Consider the following 13976-nt stretch of genomic DNA (forward strand, 5'->3'; position numbering starts at 1 on the left):
AGCTGAGCTATGACTGTTGGTGGCGCCTGGGACTGAACCTGGGGCTTCTCATATGCGTGTCCAGTGTGCTACCACTGTGCTTGCTCCATGGCCTTATATTTATTTATTTATTAGAGACAGAGGCAACAAGGCAGAGAGAAATTGAAAGAGACCATAGCACCAAAGCTTTCTTCAGTGTGGTAGGGGGCTGGGTCTGAACCTGGGTCACATACATGGCAATGCAGGCACTATCCAGATGAGCTATTTCAGTAGCCTTTTTGGGCCCATTAAAAGAAAACAAAAAAGGAATGAAATGGTTAGCAACAAGGCTGTTAAATCTAGGCTTGAACCTCTGGGAGTTTTCACCAGCTGCCATGTATAGTTAGGCAAAGTTGGTGATGAGTGGGTAAGGGCTGCTTTTTTTTTTTCCACTGGTACAAAAGCACATGGTTACCCTTGAAGACCTTGTCCTCTGCCCTGGGCCATTCTCTGTGGGGCTGGGGGTGGGCCACACTGAGACAGTAGATGCATTGCCTCTCGCAGACACACCAGACGATTGTGGTCCAGCTGCTGCAGTCCACCACCAGGCTGCTCGAGTGTCCGTGGCTGCAGCAGCAGCACAAGGGCTCCGTGGAGACCTGCATCCGGACCCTCGCCATGGTGGGTGAGTGTGCTGGTCCCCTCACCACAGGACACCTGCCCTCAGTCTGCATCTTCTCTCTGAGTTCCTCATCTGCTCCCTGCTGGTGTAAGTCTTCCTTGGTGTCTAGCTGACATGCCAGCTTTTGAGAAGCAGTTTTCTCTTCTGAGTCAGCCCCAGGGTTCTGGGCACCATCCTGGCCAGAGTTTCTGATGTCTGTGCATAGTCTGGGGTGTGTGGGGCGGGTGGCCTGTGTATTGTTAGGGGGAGTGGCTAGGGGAGGGGGAGAGCAGAAGGGGAGAGAGGGGGCAGGTGGGATCAAGATGAAGTCAGGGTGAGGTCTAAGAAGTGGAAACTTCTTTTTGTACCTGAACCCAAGTTGGAGCCAGGGTGGGGGTGCCCAATCCCTTGGCCTGATTCTTCTAGCCCCATCTTGTGGTTGCTCTGAGCCTGGCCCCACCGGCTGGCTGAGCCTCTCACTGGTACCTCCACAGCCAAGGGCCGGGCCATCTTGCTGCCCATGGACCTGGATGCCCACATCAGCTCGCTGCTCAGCAGTGGTGCCAGCTGTGTAGCTGCTGCCCAGCGCAATGCTTCCAACTACAAGTCCACCACGCGCACCTTCCCCCGAGTCACCCCCATGGCCAACCAGTGGGACTATAAGAACATCATTGAGAAGCTGCAGGTGGGTGGGGTGTAGGCCTGCTGTGGGAGCTGCGCTGGATGGGCTGATGGTGGTGGTGGTGGGGAAGGGTTGGGTGTTCTGCCAGGACAGGGCTGGAGAAGTGACTACCTGCAGAGGGTCCAGGCATCATTCCAGAGAGCTCTGGGGTCTGTAGTGGGGCTGATGCTCATGAAACAGGGTCAGACGCTCCTCACTCCTGACAGCACTTTCCCATCTGAAATTATCCCCACTCAGCAGGAGACTGAGGCCTGGAGAGGACAAGGGGTTTGTTCAGGGTCACACAAAGCTGGGTGAGAGGTTGGGACAAAAGAATAAAGCCAGGCTTGAAGCTCCTAGCCAGGGGCTCTGAGCTGACAGATTTCATGCTTGTCTAGGATGGCTCTGTGGGCCCAGGCCCACGGTCACATGGCAGCGTGAGGAGTACGGGGGTCTAGCTTGGTCATGTTGTGGTCCTGGGCAGTCTGCACCTTGCCCAGCAGTGACTTTACCCTGCCAACCCAGGACATCATCACAGCCCTTGAAGAGCGGCTGAAGCCCCTGGTGCAGGCCGAGCTGTCAGTGCTGGTGGATGTGCTACACTGGCCCGAGCTGCTCTTCCTGGAGGGCAGTGAGGCCTACCAGCGCTGCGAGAGTGGGGGCTTTCTCTCCAAGTGAGTGGGGTGCTGCGGTGTGCATGCTGAGGCTGGGACAGGATGGGCCTGGTGGGGACTACGATGGGTCAGAGGACTGGGGAGGCTGCTCCGGCCGGGGTAAGTCTGAAGAAGTAGCTGCCTGTTTCCCCCCCACCTGCCCCAGGCTGATCCAGCACACCAAGGACCTGATGGAGTCGGAGGAGAAGCTGTGTGTGAAGGTGCTGCGGACCCTGCAGCAAATGCTGCTCAAGAAGACCAAGTACGGGGAGCGGGTGAGTGCCGCGTCCCATGCCAGGTGGCTGAACAGGCAGACTGGTGCTGGGAGGGTCCGGGGTGGGAGGACCTGTCCTTAAGTGGGGAAACGTGTCACTGCGGGGCCTTGTTCCTGTCCCTAGGGCAACCAGCTTCGCAAGATGCTGCTCCAGAATTACCTTCAGAACCGCAAGTCCAGCTCACGAGGGGACCTCCCAGACCCCATGGGCACTGGTCAGTGCTGCCTCCTCACCCTCCCTGCTGCACCTCTGTGTGATCTATTTGCCCATGCCTTGGCTTTCCCTTCCAAATCCGACCCCATCCCAGCCCTCAAGGGAGCTCCTGCTCTCCAGGTCTGGACCAAGACTGGTCGGCAATTGCGGCCACCCAATGCCGGCTGGACAAGGAGGGTGCCACCAAGCTGGTGTGTGACCTTATCACCAGCACCAAGAATGAGAAGATCTTCCAGGAGAGCATCGGCCTGGCCATCCGCCTGCTGGACGGTGGCAACACCGAGATCCAGGTGTGGGGCTGGTGGGGGTGTTGCATGTGCCCCTCTTTTGGGTGGGTGAGTCCTACTCAGAAGGGAACACAGTGTGCCAAACTGAGAGGCCAAGGAGATTTTGCTGAAGGGCTGGGTGCTGTTGCATACCCTCTGCCCACCCAGGGCTGGGCCTGGCTCCTCCTCGTCAGGTCCATCCATGGCCTCTCAGCCTCTGCTTGTCTGCCTCCTCCTCTGATTTTGGTACCCAGCTAGAGGCCTGGCTCTCCTTCCGTTTTCTCTTTCCCTTTTTCCTTCTTCGCCAACACTGAATGCCTTCTGTGTGTCCAGCAGTATTGTAGACAGTAAAGATTCAGCAGCAAGCGAGCAGACAAACCTGTGATCTCCTGGTACTTATGTCCTAGTAGAACCAGCAGCGCCAATGCAACCGATATATATATATATATATATATGTATATATAACATGGAGAGCATGTTGTATGCTGATGATTTAGGCAAGTGTCTAAGGGTCTGCTGGGCTGGGGGTAGGTACCTTAGCTGGAATGACTGAGGAGAGTTTACCTGAGAACCTGGAGCTGAGCGTTTGGACAAGTGGGGCAGGGCCAGCAAATAGACTTGGCAGCTGGTAGACTTGGCATCTCTGTCTCCCTTAGCCTCTGTTTAGTTTGGGTGTGTCTAGAGCCCCATCCTTGTTCCTGTGCCACAGGAAAGAACCTTTTGGGGCCTTACCAGGGTCTGCTTAAAGTCTACTTCCATGCTGAGGTAAAGCCCCATTTCACCACCCACACCTAGAAATCCTTCTACAACCTGATGACAAGTGACAAGAAATCAGAGCGGTTCTTTAAGGTGCTGCATGACCGCATGAAGCGGGCCCAGCAGGAGACCAAGTCCACGGTGGCTGTCAACATGAGTGACCTGGGCAGCCAGCCGCATGAGGACCGGGAGCCTGCAGACCCCACCACCAAAGGTCAGGGGTGGGGTGGTGATACGGGTACAGGGTGGGGGTGCTGGGCAGGGTCAGAGGTGCAGCAAGGCCTGGCACACAGGGTGGCATGTGCTGGTGGGGGGCTGTGGGTGGGAGCACAGTGTGAGTGTGCAGGCCTGTTTGCCCCTAGTGACCTCACCTCACTAGGCCTCCTCCCACAGGCCGCGTGGCCTCCTTCTCAATGCCCAGCTCCCCGTCCCGCTATTCGCTGGGCTCCAGCCTGCGCCGGGGGCACGAGGTGGGTGAGCGTGTGCAGAGCAATGAGATGGGCACATCTGTGCTCATCATGCAGCCCATCCTGCGCTTCCTGCAGCTGCTGTGTGAGAACCATAACCGGGACTTGCAGGTGAGTGCTGCTGCGAGCCCCTAGTTGCCCCTGCCATCCTGCAGTGTGCTGCCCCCAGCCCTGCATTTCACTGGCTGTGCACTGAGGCTTCATCCCTGGGGTCTGGCCAGGGCACCAGTGTCTGTGATCCCGCCACTCTCCCCCACCCCACGCACACCAGCCTGCAGGATTGTGTTCACTAGGCAAAGCTTTTCCTCCTCACTGAGCTGAGCCATGCCTGCCCCTTCGCTCTGTAGAATTTCCTGCGTTGTCAGAACAACAAGACCAACTACAACCTGGTGTGTGAGACGCTGCAGTTCCTGGACATCATGTGTGGAAGCACCACAGGTGGTCTGGGCCTGTTGGGGCTTTACATCAATGAGGACAACGTGGGCCTTGTCATCCAGACTCTGGAGACCCTCACTGAATACTGCCAGGGTCCCTGCCATGAGAACCAGGTCAGCTGCCATGGCGCCATGGGCAGCAGCAGAAGGTGGTGGGTGGGTGGAGCAGGCTGGGTTGGGGGAGGCTGAGGTCTCTGGAGCCATTGGAGCTCTGATGGAGCCCTGTGTCCCCTGCCCCTCCCACCAGACCTGCATCGTGACTCATGAGTCCAATGGTATAGACATCATCACTGCACTGATTCTCAATGACATTAGCCCCCTGTGCAAGTACCGCATGGACCTGGTGCTACAGCTCAAGGTGGGGCCTGGGTGGGTTAAGAGTGCATAGGGTGAGCGTGGTGTCGTGTGCAGGCTGCAGTGTGGACTAGGTGCATGCATGTGTGTACACTTGAATTAGTGTGTTAGCAGGCTGGTAGGAGGTGCATTTGCATAGAAGGAAACCTAGAAGTTCTCCCAGCACCTCCTGTGTGTATCTGCTGTTAGGGAGTGAGTGTGCTTGTGGTAGGCAGGGGTGAAGGTGGCCTGAGTGGGCTGGATGTACAGGATACTTCTCAGCTGCCCAGGGTGTGGGTGGGCATGGGAAGGCCATGTGGCATCCTGTGGGTTGGACGGCGATTCTACAGTAGTGCAGACTGTCTCCTGCCTCCAGGACAATGCCTCCAAGCTGCTGCTGGCTCTGATGGAAAGCCGGCACGACAGTGAAAATGCTGAGCGTATCCTCATCAGCCTGCGGCCCCAGGAGCTGGTGAGGCTGGGCAGGCCATTAGGAGAGGAGGGATGGTGCTATAGGGGTGTGTATGCGGGGGATGATGGTGGGGAATCTGGGTCCAACTTTCCCAGTGCACTAGGAAAAGGGCGCTAAGCCAGCACTGTCCCACCAGGTGGACGTCATCAAGAAGGCCTATCTGCAGGAGGAGGAGCGAGAGAACTCGGAGGTGAGCCCACGGGAAGTGGGCCACAACATCTACATCCTGGCACTACAGGTAGCAGCCCCACGCAACCACCCTGCCCCGTAGCCCTGTCTTGTACCAGACCAGGCCTGTGAGTGAGCCTGTGCTGCCCTCTCACTCAGCTCTCCAGACACAACAAGCAGCTGCAGCACCTGCTGAAGCCAGTGAAGCGAATCCAAGAGGAGGAGGCGGAGGGCATCTCTTCCATGGTGGGGCTCTGGAACCATGGGAATGGGGTAGGGCTGGGTAGGGGAGCTGGGAGTGAGGCTGGAGCTGAGGGCAGGACTATGGCGGGGGTAGCAAGGTGAGGGGAGATGGTCCAGCAGAGACTTGGTGGTTGGAACCCAGGTTGAGCCTGGGCTACATCAGGATCTCAGGGTGGAACTGAGACCCCCCCTAGGTGGGCCTGGACCTGAGGAAGGAGCTAAGGTCTTTGAGCTGGGCTCACACTGGGGGCAGGGCTGGAGTTGAGCAGGCAGGGTGGGATGATACTGGGATTCAAGAGAGAGAGCAAAGCTGGCACAGGGTGTAGGTAGCTGGGAGCATGGAACAGGACTAAGTGTGCTGGGGCAGGCTGAGAAGAGTGCTGCTGAGCTACAAGGCTGTCTCTGTGGCCCCCCTGCTCCCTGTCGTCCTCCTGGGGCTGTGTGTTTGCTGGGCAGGGCAGGGGCTTCCCTGGCTGGTGTATAGGCAGAGTTGGACTCTGGCCTGGTGGAGGAGGCAGGGAGGCTGCCGGGCCTGACCTCAGCATCCTCCCTGGCCCCCAGCTCAGCCTCAACAACAAGCAGCTGACGCAGATGCTCAAGTCCTCCGCTCCTGCGCAGGAGGAGGAGGAGGACCCACTGGCCTACTACGAGAACCACACGTCCCAGATTGAGGTGCTGCCTAGGGCCAGAGGGGGTGGCACTTGAGGGCTGGGCGCCCGTGGGGGTGGACACTGTGCAGCCATGACCTGGTGCCCGTGTGCATGCGCGCCCAGATTGTGAGGCAGGACCGCAGCATGGAGCAGATTGTTTTCCCTGTGCCTGGCATCTGCCAGTTCCTGACGGAGGAGACCAAACACAGGCTCTTCACCACCACCGAGCAGGACGAGCAGGGCAGCAAAGTGAGCGACTTCTTCGACCAGTCCTCCTTCCTGCACAACGAGATGGAGTGGCAGCGCAAGCTCCGCAGTGAGGACCCTACCCTTCCACCCCACTTTCCTCCTGAAGTGGTACCTGGCCAGACCCCCGGGGTGGGTGGGTGGATGCCAAAGCCAGGGGCCCCTCTGACATCCCCATCTCCCGCAGGCATGCCACTGATCTACTGGTTCTCGCGCCGCATGACCCTGTGGGGCAGCATCTCCTTCAACCTGGCGGTTTTCATCAACATCATCATTGCCTTCTTCTACCCCTACGTCGAGGGCGCGTCCACAGGTGAGGGCTCGGCGTTGGCACATGGGCCCCAGAGCGCACCATGACCCCTTCCCAGGGAGACACAGTTGTGCTCTTGGGGGGACAGTCAGGGATGACAGCAGCAGCAGAGGTGCAGGTGTGATGGTGTTTGGGGGGTTACAACCAGGTGACCAGAGACGTGATGGGGAGGCTTCCAGGAATCTGTGGAGGTTTGGGTAGGCCTCACTCACCCTGCGCCCTGGCCCCCAGGTGTGCTGGGCTCCCCCCTCATCTCACTGCTGTTCTGGATCCTCATCTGCTTCTCCATCACGGCCCTGTTCACCAAGCGCTACAGCATCCGCCCCCTCATTGTGGCACTCATCCTGCGCTCCATCTACTACCTGGGCATTGGGCCCACACTCAACATCCTGGGTGCCCTCAATGTGAGTGCCAGTCCACCCCATGCTCCTCATACAGTGGGCCTCCCTGTGGACATGTGACCCCACACCCATGTCTCTGTTGACATCGATCCCGAGCTTGGTATAGACCTGCAGTTAGGACTACTGGTGTGAATCTGGGGGGAGATTCTGGGTAGGTGGTGACTCCTTTATGCCCTATGATTGACCTCCAGTTGACCAACAAGATTGTGTTTGTGGTGAGCTTTGTGGGCAACCGAGGCACCTTCATCCGGGGCTACAAGGCCATGGTCATGGACATGGAGTTCCTGTACCACGTGGGCTACATCCTGACTAGTGTCCTGGGCCTCTTTGCACATGAGCTCTTCTACAGCATCCTGGTAAGGCCCTCAAGGGCTTCTGGGGCAGGGCTGGGGTGCAGGACTAGTTGGGGCTTCTTAACAAGTTGCTGGGGCCAGGCGGTGGTGCAACTGGTTAAGCGCTCACATTACAAGTTGCTAGTGGATCCCACCACCAGTTGCTCTATCCAGTCCTCTTGATGCTGGGCTGGGAGGAGTGGTTTCCAGACCCTTCTGGATGACCCCAGTCTGGCCGTCAGGGCCCTGGTCTTTACTCCTGAAGCCTGGCTGTCCCATCTCCCCTGTGCACTGGTGACTCAAGCCTGGACTCTGGAGCCAGACCATCCTTCCTTGCCTCTCATTCTGGTTACTATTATCTCTGTAACTTGGGCAGACTTCTTAACTGCCTTGTGCCTCAATTTCTCAACTGTCAAACTGATCATGAACAACACTTGCCTTCTCAAATGATTGTGAGGATAAAATGAGCTAATGCACAAAAATCACATCAGATGTTTCCTGGCGGTGGCAAGCGTATTTTAAATATGAGTTGGTCACCTTCCCCTTCCATGTGTGGTAGTTGCCTGCCCTTTGCACCCCCTCCTCAGCCTTAGAACTCAGGTTCCTCCCAGGAGTCTCCTTCATAGCCTCCTTTCTCCCTCTGCTGGGTTACTCATGCCATTGTGTGGACCCCACTGGAGGAGGCTGTGAAAGTCATTGGAGACCTGGCAGCCCTTGCATCCAGCTGTGTCCTCAGCTCCTCAAGGTCCCTTCCCTGCCCACAGCTATTTGACCTCATCTACCGTGAGGAGACGCTGTTCAACGTCATCAAGAGTGTGACACGCAATGGCCGCTCCATCCTGCTGACTGCCTTGCTGGCCCTCATTCTGGTCTACCTCTTCTCCATTGTGGGCTTCCTTTTCCTCAAGGATGACTTCATCCTCGAGGTTGACCGGTTGCCTGGCAACTACTCCAGAGGTTTGGGGCTCCTCTCCTTAGGTGGGTTTGGGGGTGAGAGGTCCTGCCTGAGCGATATGCATCAGGACCAGGACCTGGAAGTGCTTACCCTACCTGGCTCCCTGCTGGGGACAGACTGGGGTGTGTGAGGTGCCTCCTGGTGACTCACCCATTTGCCCTCCAGTCAATCCCCTGGGGATGGCACACAGAGCTGCCACATTCATGGGCACATGCAGTGGGGATGGCGTGGACTGTGCCTCAGAGATCTCAGTGCCTGAGGTCCTGGAAGGTGAGGCTAGCCAGTATTCAGCTGGATTGGGGTGGACGCAGAGGCAGATGGCCTGGCCTGGACACAAGTACATGCTTCACTTGCAGAGGACGAGGATCTGGACAGCACTGAACGGGCCTGTGACACTCTGCTGATGTGTATTGTCACCGTCATGAACCACGGGTTACGCAATGGCGGTGGTGTGGGTGACATCCTCCGCAAGCCCTCCAAAGATGTAAGCACCCCCCACCTTGAGTCCACCCAGCTGGGGCCTTGCCTGTGTCTGCCACTGCAAGTCCTGCTGTTGGCTCATAGGCAGGCAGAGGAGCCTGGCCTCCCTCAGTCTTCAGCACTGTGAGCCCCAGCCACTATGTCATGTCCTCCCGTTATCCTGCCAGTGCATGTCTGTGAGCTCTTCCTGCCCGCCCATGTGGGCTCCCCCACCAACTCTTGCAGATACTCTAAGGAGAGGCCATGGCCACCAGTCTAGGGAAGATATGAATCAGACATTGGGCAGTCCCTGGCCACAATGTCTTCATTTGTGAGACAGAGCCCAGCCTACAGTAGAGAAGGGCAGGATGAGGAAACTGAATCAGCTTCATAAAGAGGCCTTAGGACTTGGCTTGGGCAGCTCAGTGTCCCCAGGATGCCAGTGTGTGTGCAGCTTTGTACGGGTGATAAACTGTCTTCCTGAATAGAAACTGTCTTCCTCTTCCCCCTCCTCCCCCTCCTCCCTCCTCCCCCTCCTCCTCCCCCTCCTCCCTCCTCCTCCTCCTCCCTCCTCCTCTTCCTCCCCCTTCTAGAACACAGGAGGCCAAGTGTCTGGGACAGTGGGGGGTAGAGGAGTACAGAATTGGCTTTTCTTCTCACCAGAAGACAGAGCAAACATAGCCCTCGATGCATGTCTTTAGCTCTCCCATGCCAACCCCCTTCAACACAGCTCCATGCCAGCTGATGCCTCAAGTCCATTTTTTCTATTCCACACTTAGGGCTTCTGCTTGGGATTCTTGCTCCATGGTATGAGGCTTGGGACCCAGAGGCACTCGTTTCCTTCAGCTGGGGTCTGGGTCCCCTGTGCCATCACCCTGATTCCCCACCCAAGTGCTCCTTTGGGTAAATTGGGGGGCTAATGGGACTAGCCTCTGTGCTTCGCTACTGCAGGAGTCCCTGTTCCCAGCCCGAGTGGTCTATGACCTCTTGTTCTTCTTCATCGTCATCATCATTGTGCTGAACCTCATCTTTGGGGTGATCATTGACACCTTTGCTGACCTGCGCAGTGAGAAGCAGAAGAAGGAAGAGATTCTGAAGACAACATGCTTCATCTGTGGTGAGGCCTGGCTCCCCCAAGAATGTAGGTCTGGTTGGCCTGTGGTCTGGGCTAAGGGCAGCTGCAGCCTGACTTTCTCTGGGTTCCTGTGGCCACCAGGGAGGCAGGCCCTGGGGCTTGATGGCTTGATGGCTGTTGGCTTCTTTCAAAATTAGGGGGAATCAGCCTGAACATGGAATAATGAAATGGAGCAGGGTGGATCTCAGAAACCAACCCTTTAACCCCACTTAGGTTTACAAATGAGAAAACTGAAGCCTCAAGCTCAGGGCATTTCCTACTCCTGATGTGAAGTCCTGGTCCTCCCATCAGCCACTGCAGACTAAGGAGCAGGTGTCACATATTAGATACCCTCTTATCTAACTTTTCCTACTGCTTGAGCTTAGGGAACCCTAGCGTGTACCCCCCCCCCGCCAGCTCTTAGCTGCAGCTGTGGTGGGGCGGGCTCTTCACAGTTAAGTAGCTAGTGCTTTAAATAGAAGTGACCTAAATAGCCCGCAGTGGGCCATCACATGTGCTCATCAGACCTTTTAGCCCAAGAACAAATGTCCCCTCTGCATCAAGAGCAGGCATCTGCTCCACCAGGCACCCCATGATGGTGTTACCCTCACTCTCTATATCCTCAGGTCTGGAGAGGGACAAGTTCGACAACAAGACAGTGTCATTTGAGGAGCACATCAAGTTCGAGCACAACATGTGGAACTACCTGTACTTCATTGTCCTGGTTCGAGTGAAAAACAAGACTGACTACACGGGGCCCGAGAGCTACGTGGCTCAAATGATCAAGGTGTGGGCCCAGCAGGATCGGGTATATCTCCCTGCACTGCTGCGGGAGGCCTGGGGTGGGGGACAGCTGTGGAGGCCTGTGGAAGGCCAGCAGGGAGCAGAGGAGCAGCTGGACCCAGCCCTCGGCTATACAAGAGCCAGCTGCCTGGGCCACAGAGGGGCCTATTCACTCTTCCTCATGGACCTGCACATCAAGACAAAGCTCACAACAGACCTGTCAGCCTCAGACACTGTGCATGGTGTCCCTGGGCCTGTTGGTGTGTGATGCTGAGGTGGTGTAGGGACAGGGCAGATCTCTGGACGTTTAAGAGTAGAAGGGGAAGACCTTAGCTTTCACAGAATTCTCTAATTCCAGAAGTCCGGTGGTAATGCAGCGGGTTAAGAGCATGTGGTGTGAAGCGCAAGGACCAGTGTTAAGGATCCCGGTTTGAGCCCCCAGCTCCTCACCTACAGGGGAGTCGCTTCACAGGTGGTGAAGCAGGTCTGCAGGTGTCTATCTTTCTCTCCCCCTCTCTGTCTCCCCTCCTCTCTCGATTTCTCTCTGTCCTATCCAACGACAGCAACAACAATAATAATAACCACAACAATGATAAAACAACAAGGGCAATAAAAGGGGGAGAAATGGTCTCCAGGAGCAGTGGATTCATGGTGCAGGCACTGAGCCCTGGCAATAACCCTGGAGGCAAAAAAAAAAAAAAAAAGAATAGAGGAGTCATTTTGAGGAAGCTTTTCCTAGCTTGAGGAGGGAGGCTGCTTGGTCTCAGGCTGAGAGGGAACCTGGGAAAACTTTAAACTGTCAGACTTTGGAAGAGTCCAATTTAATCTGTCCAATTTCTTCAGTAACAAGGGCAGTGAATGAGAAAAGGTCTTGTAGCATTTAGGGGAAAGGAAGCCCATCAGTTCCATCAAATGCAGTGCAGCTCCAAATTACTACAGGTCAGATAAATTGCCAGTTAAAAGGAAAGACCTATGGGGTGGGGGTGCGGGGGGAGATGTACTGATTTTTTTGACCGCGTGTTTTTAACTGACCTTTGAATACAGGTTTATCTGTCGGTCTGAGAATTCAGTTTGTGACTAGGAAACAGAAAACTGTTCTGTTCCCTGCTCCTGCCTCCCTGTTCTAGGAAATGTGGCTGTGCCTCTCAGACACTTGTCAGATGCCAGCCATCTTCAACACAGCCTCCTGCATCCTTGTGTACCCTTTGACTTGTGTCTTCCTGGGGTGTGGGGTGTGCATGTTGGGGTGGGGCAGCGAGGAAGGAAGGAAGGAGATTTGGGGTCTGGGCACAGAGGCCTTCCCTCTACCTCCTGAAGGGTGTTATGAGAGTAAACAGATGGTGTTGATACCAGTGAGAGACTGGAGGCCGTCTAACGGAAGTCAGTCTGTCACAGTGCCTGCAGATGGTTCACTGCCAGCTCACTGGTCTGGGGAGGACCTGGTCAAGTCACATTTTCCCATGACACATCCCAGGAAGTACTTTTGTCAAGGGTGTGGCAGAAGACTCCCCCCCCCCCCCATGGCTGTTTTCCTAAGCAAGGTCTTTTCAGGCCCTGCCCCAGGTCACTCACTCCACTGGTGATCTCTTTCAGAACAAGAACCTGGACTGGTTCCCCCGGATGAGGGCCATGTCTCTGGTGAGCAATGAGGGGGAGGGGGAGCAGAATGAGATCCGGATTCTTCAGGACAAGCTCAACTCCACCATGAAGCTGGTGTCCCACCTCACTGCTCAGCTCAATGAACTCAAGGAGCAGGTGTGCACCCTGACCCTGCTGTTGCCCCTGCCCTGGGGCTCCCTCTCAGGCTGCCTCAGATGCTCACTGAGAAGTCAGTCAGGGGAGGTACTGGTCCTCCATGCTCCTCCACCTGGCCCCCTTTCCTGCAGACCTTTGTTAGGGATTCTGGCGGTGCAGATTAGGCTCCAAATTTCCTCCCCCTGCCCTTTTGGAAAGCTAGAGTGGGGTGGGCAGTCCATCCCCAAGAATCCTCTTCCTGCTAGCACCTGCTAGGACACCTTGAAGGGGGAAGTTCAGGCACCCTTCTGCGTCTTGAGATCCCCTCCTGCCTTGACTGTCCTCTCCATCTGGCAGTGCCTAGATGAAATTAACAGCCCCTTTTAGGTGGGTTGGTTTCCCAGCTGCATCAAATCATGGGTTTGTGACATACTAATTGAGGATGAGACTTGGGGGCTGACATTCTTGCTGCACCCTCACTGCTGAACAGCAGCTGGGTATTCTGGGGAGGGTGGGTGCCAGTCTTTCTGCAGTGCCTATGGAGAGAGGGCATGGCTGGCCTGACCTGACCTGTGGATATCTGTTTAAAACTCTAGATGACGGAGCAGCGGAAACGCAGACAACGCCTGGGCTTTGTGGATGTTCAGAACTGTATGAGCCGCTGAGGAGAGCTGGCAAAGGCCCCCATGGGGGAAGCTTACCACTGGAGGGCTATGACTGGGGACACTGCCCCTCCCCTCAGCTCAGGAGACCCAGCCAGCCCACCCAGCTTCCAGGTCCCACCAGACATCCCACCAAGCCAAGCCAGGCTTTGGTCAGTGTGGAGAGGGAGCTGCAGAGCTATTTATCCTGCCTAGAGCCCTGAAAAGACTGAAACTCACTGGGACTCAGTTTACCTTAATGCCTTAGAGGAACACAAATCCTTTTAAAGGACTGCCTTGTCTGGTAGAGCAGTAACTGACATTCCTTTGTTCTCTTCCTTGTGGGTGATTAGGAGTGGGGCCACCTCTTTTTCCGAAGCACTACGTTTGTTTGCTGCCTACCTCTGGAGGAGGTGTAGCAGTGCTCTTGCTAGTGATATTAGGGCTTTATTATTTAACTTATTCATTACCATGCCTGGCCTGCCCAGGGCTGCATGGCTCCCTCTGTGCCTCAGACCTGCAGAAGAGAGTGAGTGTGTAGACCTCACTGTTTGTGTTAGGCCCCAGGTAGATTAGTAACCCAAGGATGGACAGCTTTGTCCCCTTACTAGACCACCTGGGGAAGAACCCCATGTCCAGGTGATAGGGCTGGGGTGTGTTACAGGAGCTGGTTTTTGACTGCTTGTTTTATTTTATTTTTTCTATCGGTGTTATGTTTTACAATTCTTTGGCCAGAGAACTAATATGTTAATTGCTATAAATCAATAAAAATCTAGTCTGTTAAAAAGGGA

General features: G+C 55.8%; 1 protein-coding gene across 3 annotated transcripts in view; it reads left to right on the forward strand.

Annotated features, from left to right (window-relative positions):
* Positions 1–13976, forward strand: part of ITPR3 (inositol 1,4,5-trisphosphate receptor type 3) — an 84235-nt gene extending 70259 nt beyond the window's left edge. For all 3 annotated transcript variants that reach the window (XM_060189618.1, XM_007527441.3, XM_060189619.1), the window contains exons 34-58: positions 523–643; positions 1114–1304; positions 1806–1954; positions 2100–2208; positions 2332–2422; positions 2542–2711; positions 3483–3657; positions 3837–4021; positions 4258–4458; positions 4592–4702; positions 5054–5149; positions 5286–5387; positions 5477–5563; positions 6122–6232; positions 6334–6526; positions 6644–6769; positions 6998–7170; positions 7359–7523; positions 8264–8456; positions 8620–8724; positions 8811–8938; positions 9865–10030; positions 10654–10814; positions 12404–12565; positions 13141–13976. In XM_060189618.1, the coding sequence (XP_060045601.1) occupies positions 523–643; positions 1114–1304; positions 1806–1954; positions 2100–2208; positions 2332–2422; positions 2542–2711; positions 3483–3657; positions 3837–4021; positions 4258–4458; positions 4592–4702; positions 5054–5149; positions 5286–5387; positions 5477–5563; positions 6122–6232; positions 6334–6526; positions 6644–6769; positions 6998–7170; positions 7359–7523; positions 8264–8456; positions 8620–8724; positions 8811–8938; positions 9865–10030; positions 10654–10814; positions 12404–12565; positions 13141–13209 (3540 nt within the window). In that variant the 3' untranslated portion in view covers positions 13210–13976. The remainder of the gene's footprint in view (positions 1–522; positions 644–1113; positions 1305–1805; positions 1955–2099; positions 2209–2331; positions 2423–2541; positions 2712–3482; positions 3658–3836; positions 4022–4257; positions 4459–4591; positions 4703–5053; positions 5150–5285; positions 5388–5476; positions 5564–6121; positions 6233–6333; positions 6527–6643; positions 6770–6997; positions 7171–7358; positions 7524–8263; positions 8457–8619; positions 8725–8810; positions 8939–9864; positions 10031–10653; positions 10815–12403; positions 12566–13140) is intronic.

Source organism: Erinaceus europaeus, chromosome 4 (genome assembly GCF_950295315.1).
Source record: "Erinaceus europaeus chromosome 4, mEriEur2.1, whole genome shotgun sequence".
In the NCBI taxonomy this organism is placed as follows: domain Eukaryota; kingdom Metazoa; phylum Chordata; class Mammalia; order Eulipotyphla; family Erinaceidae; genus Erinaceus; species Erinaceus europaeus.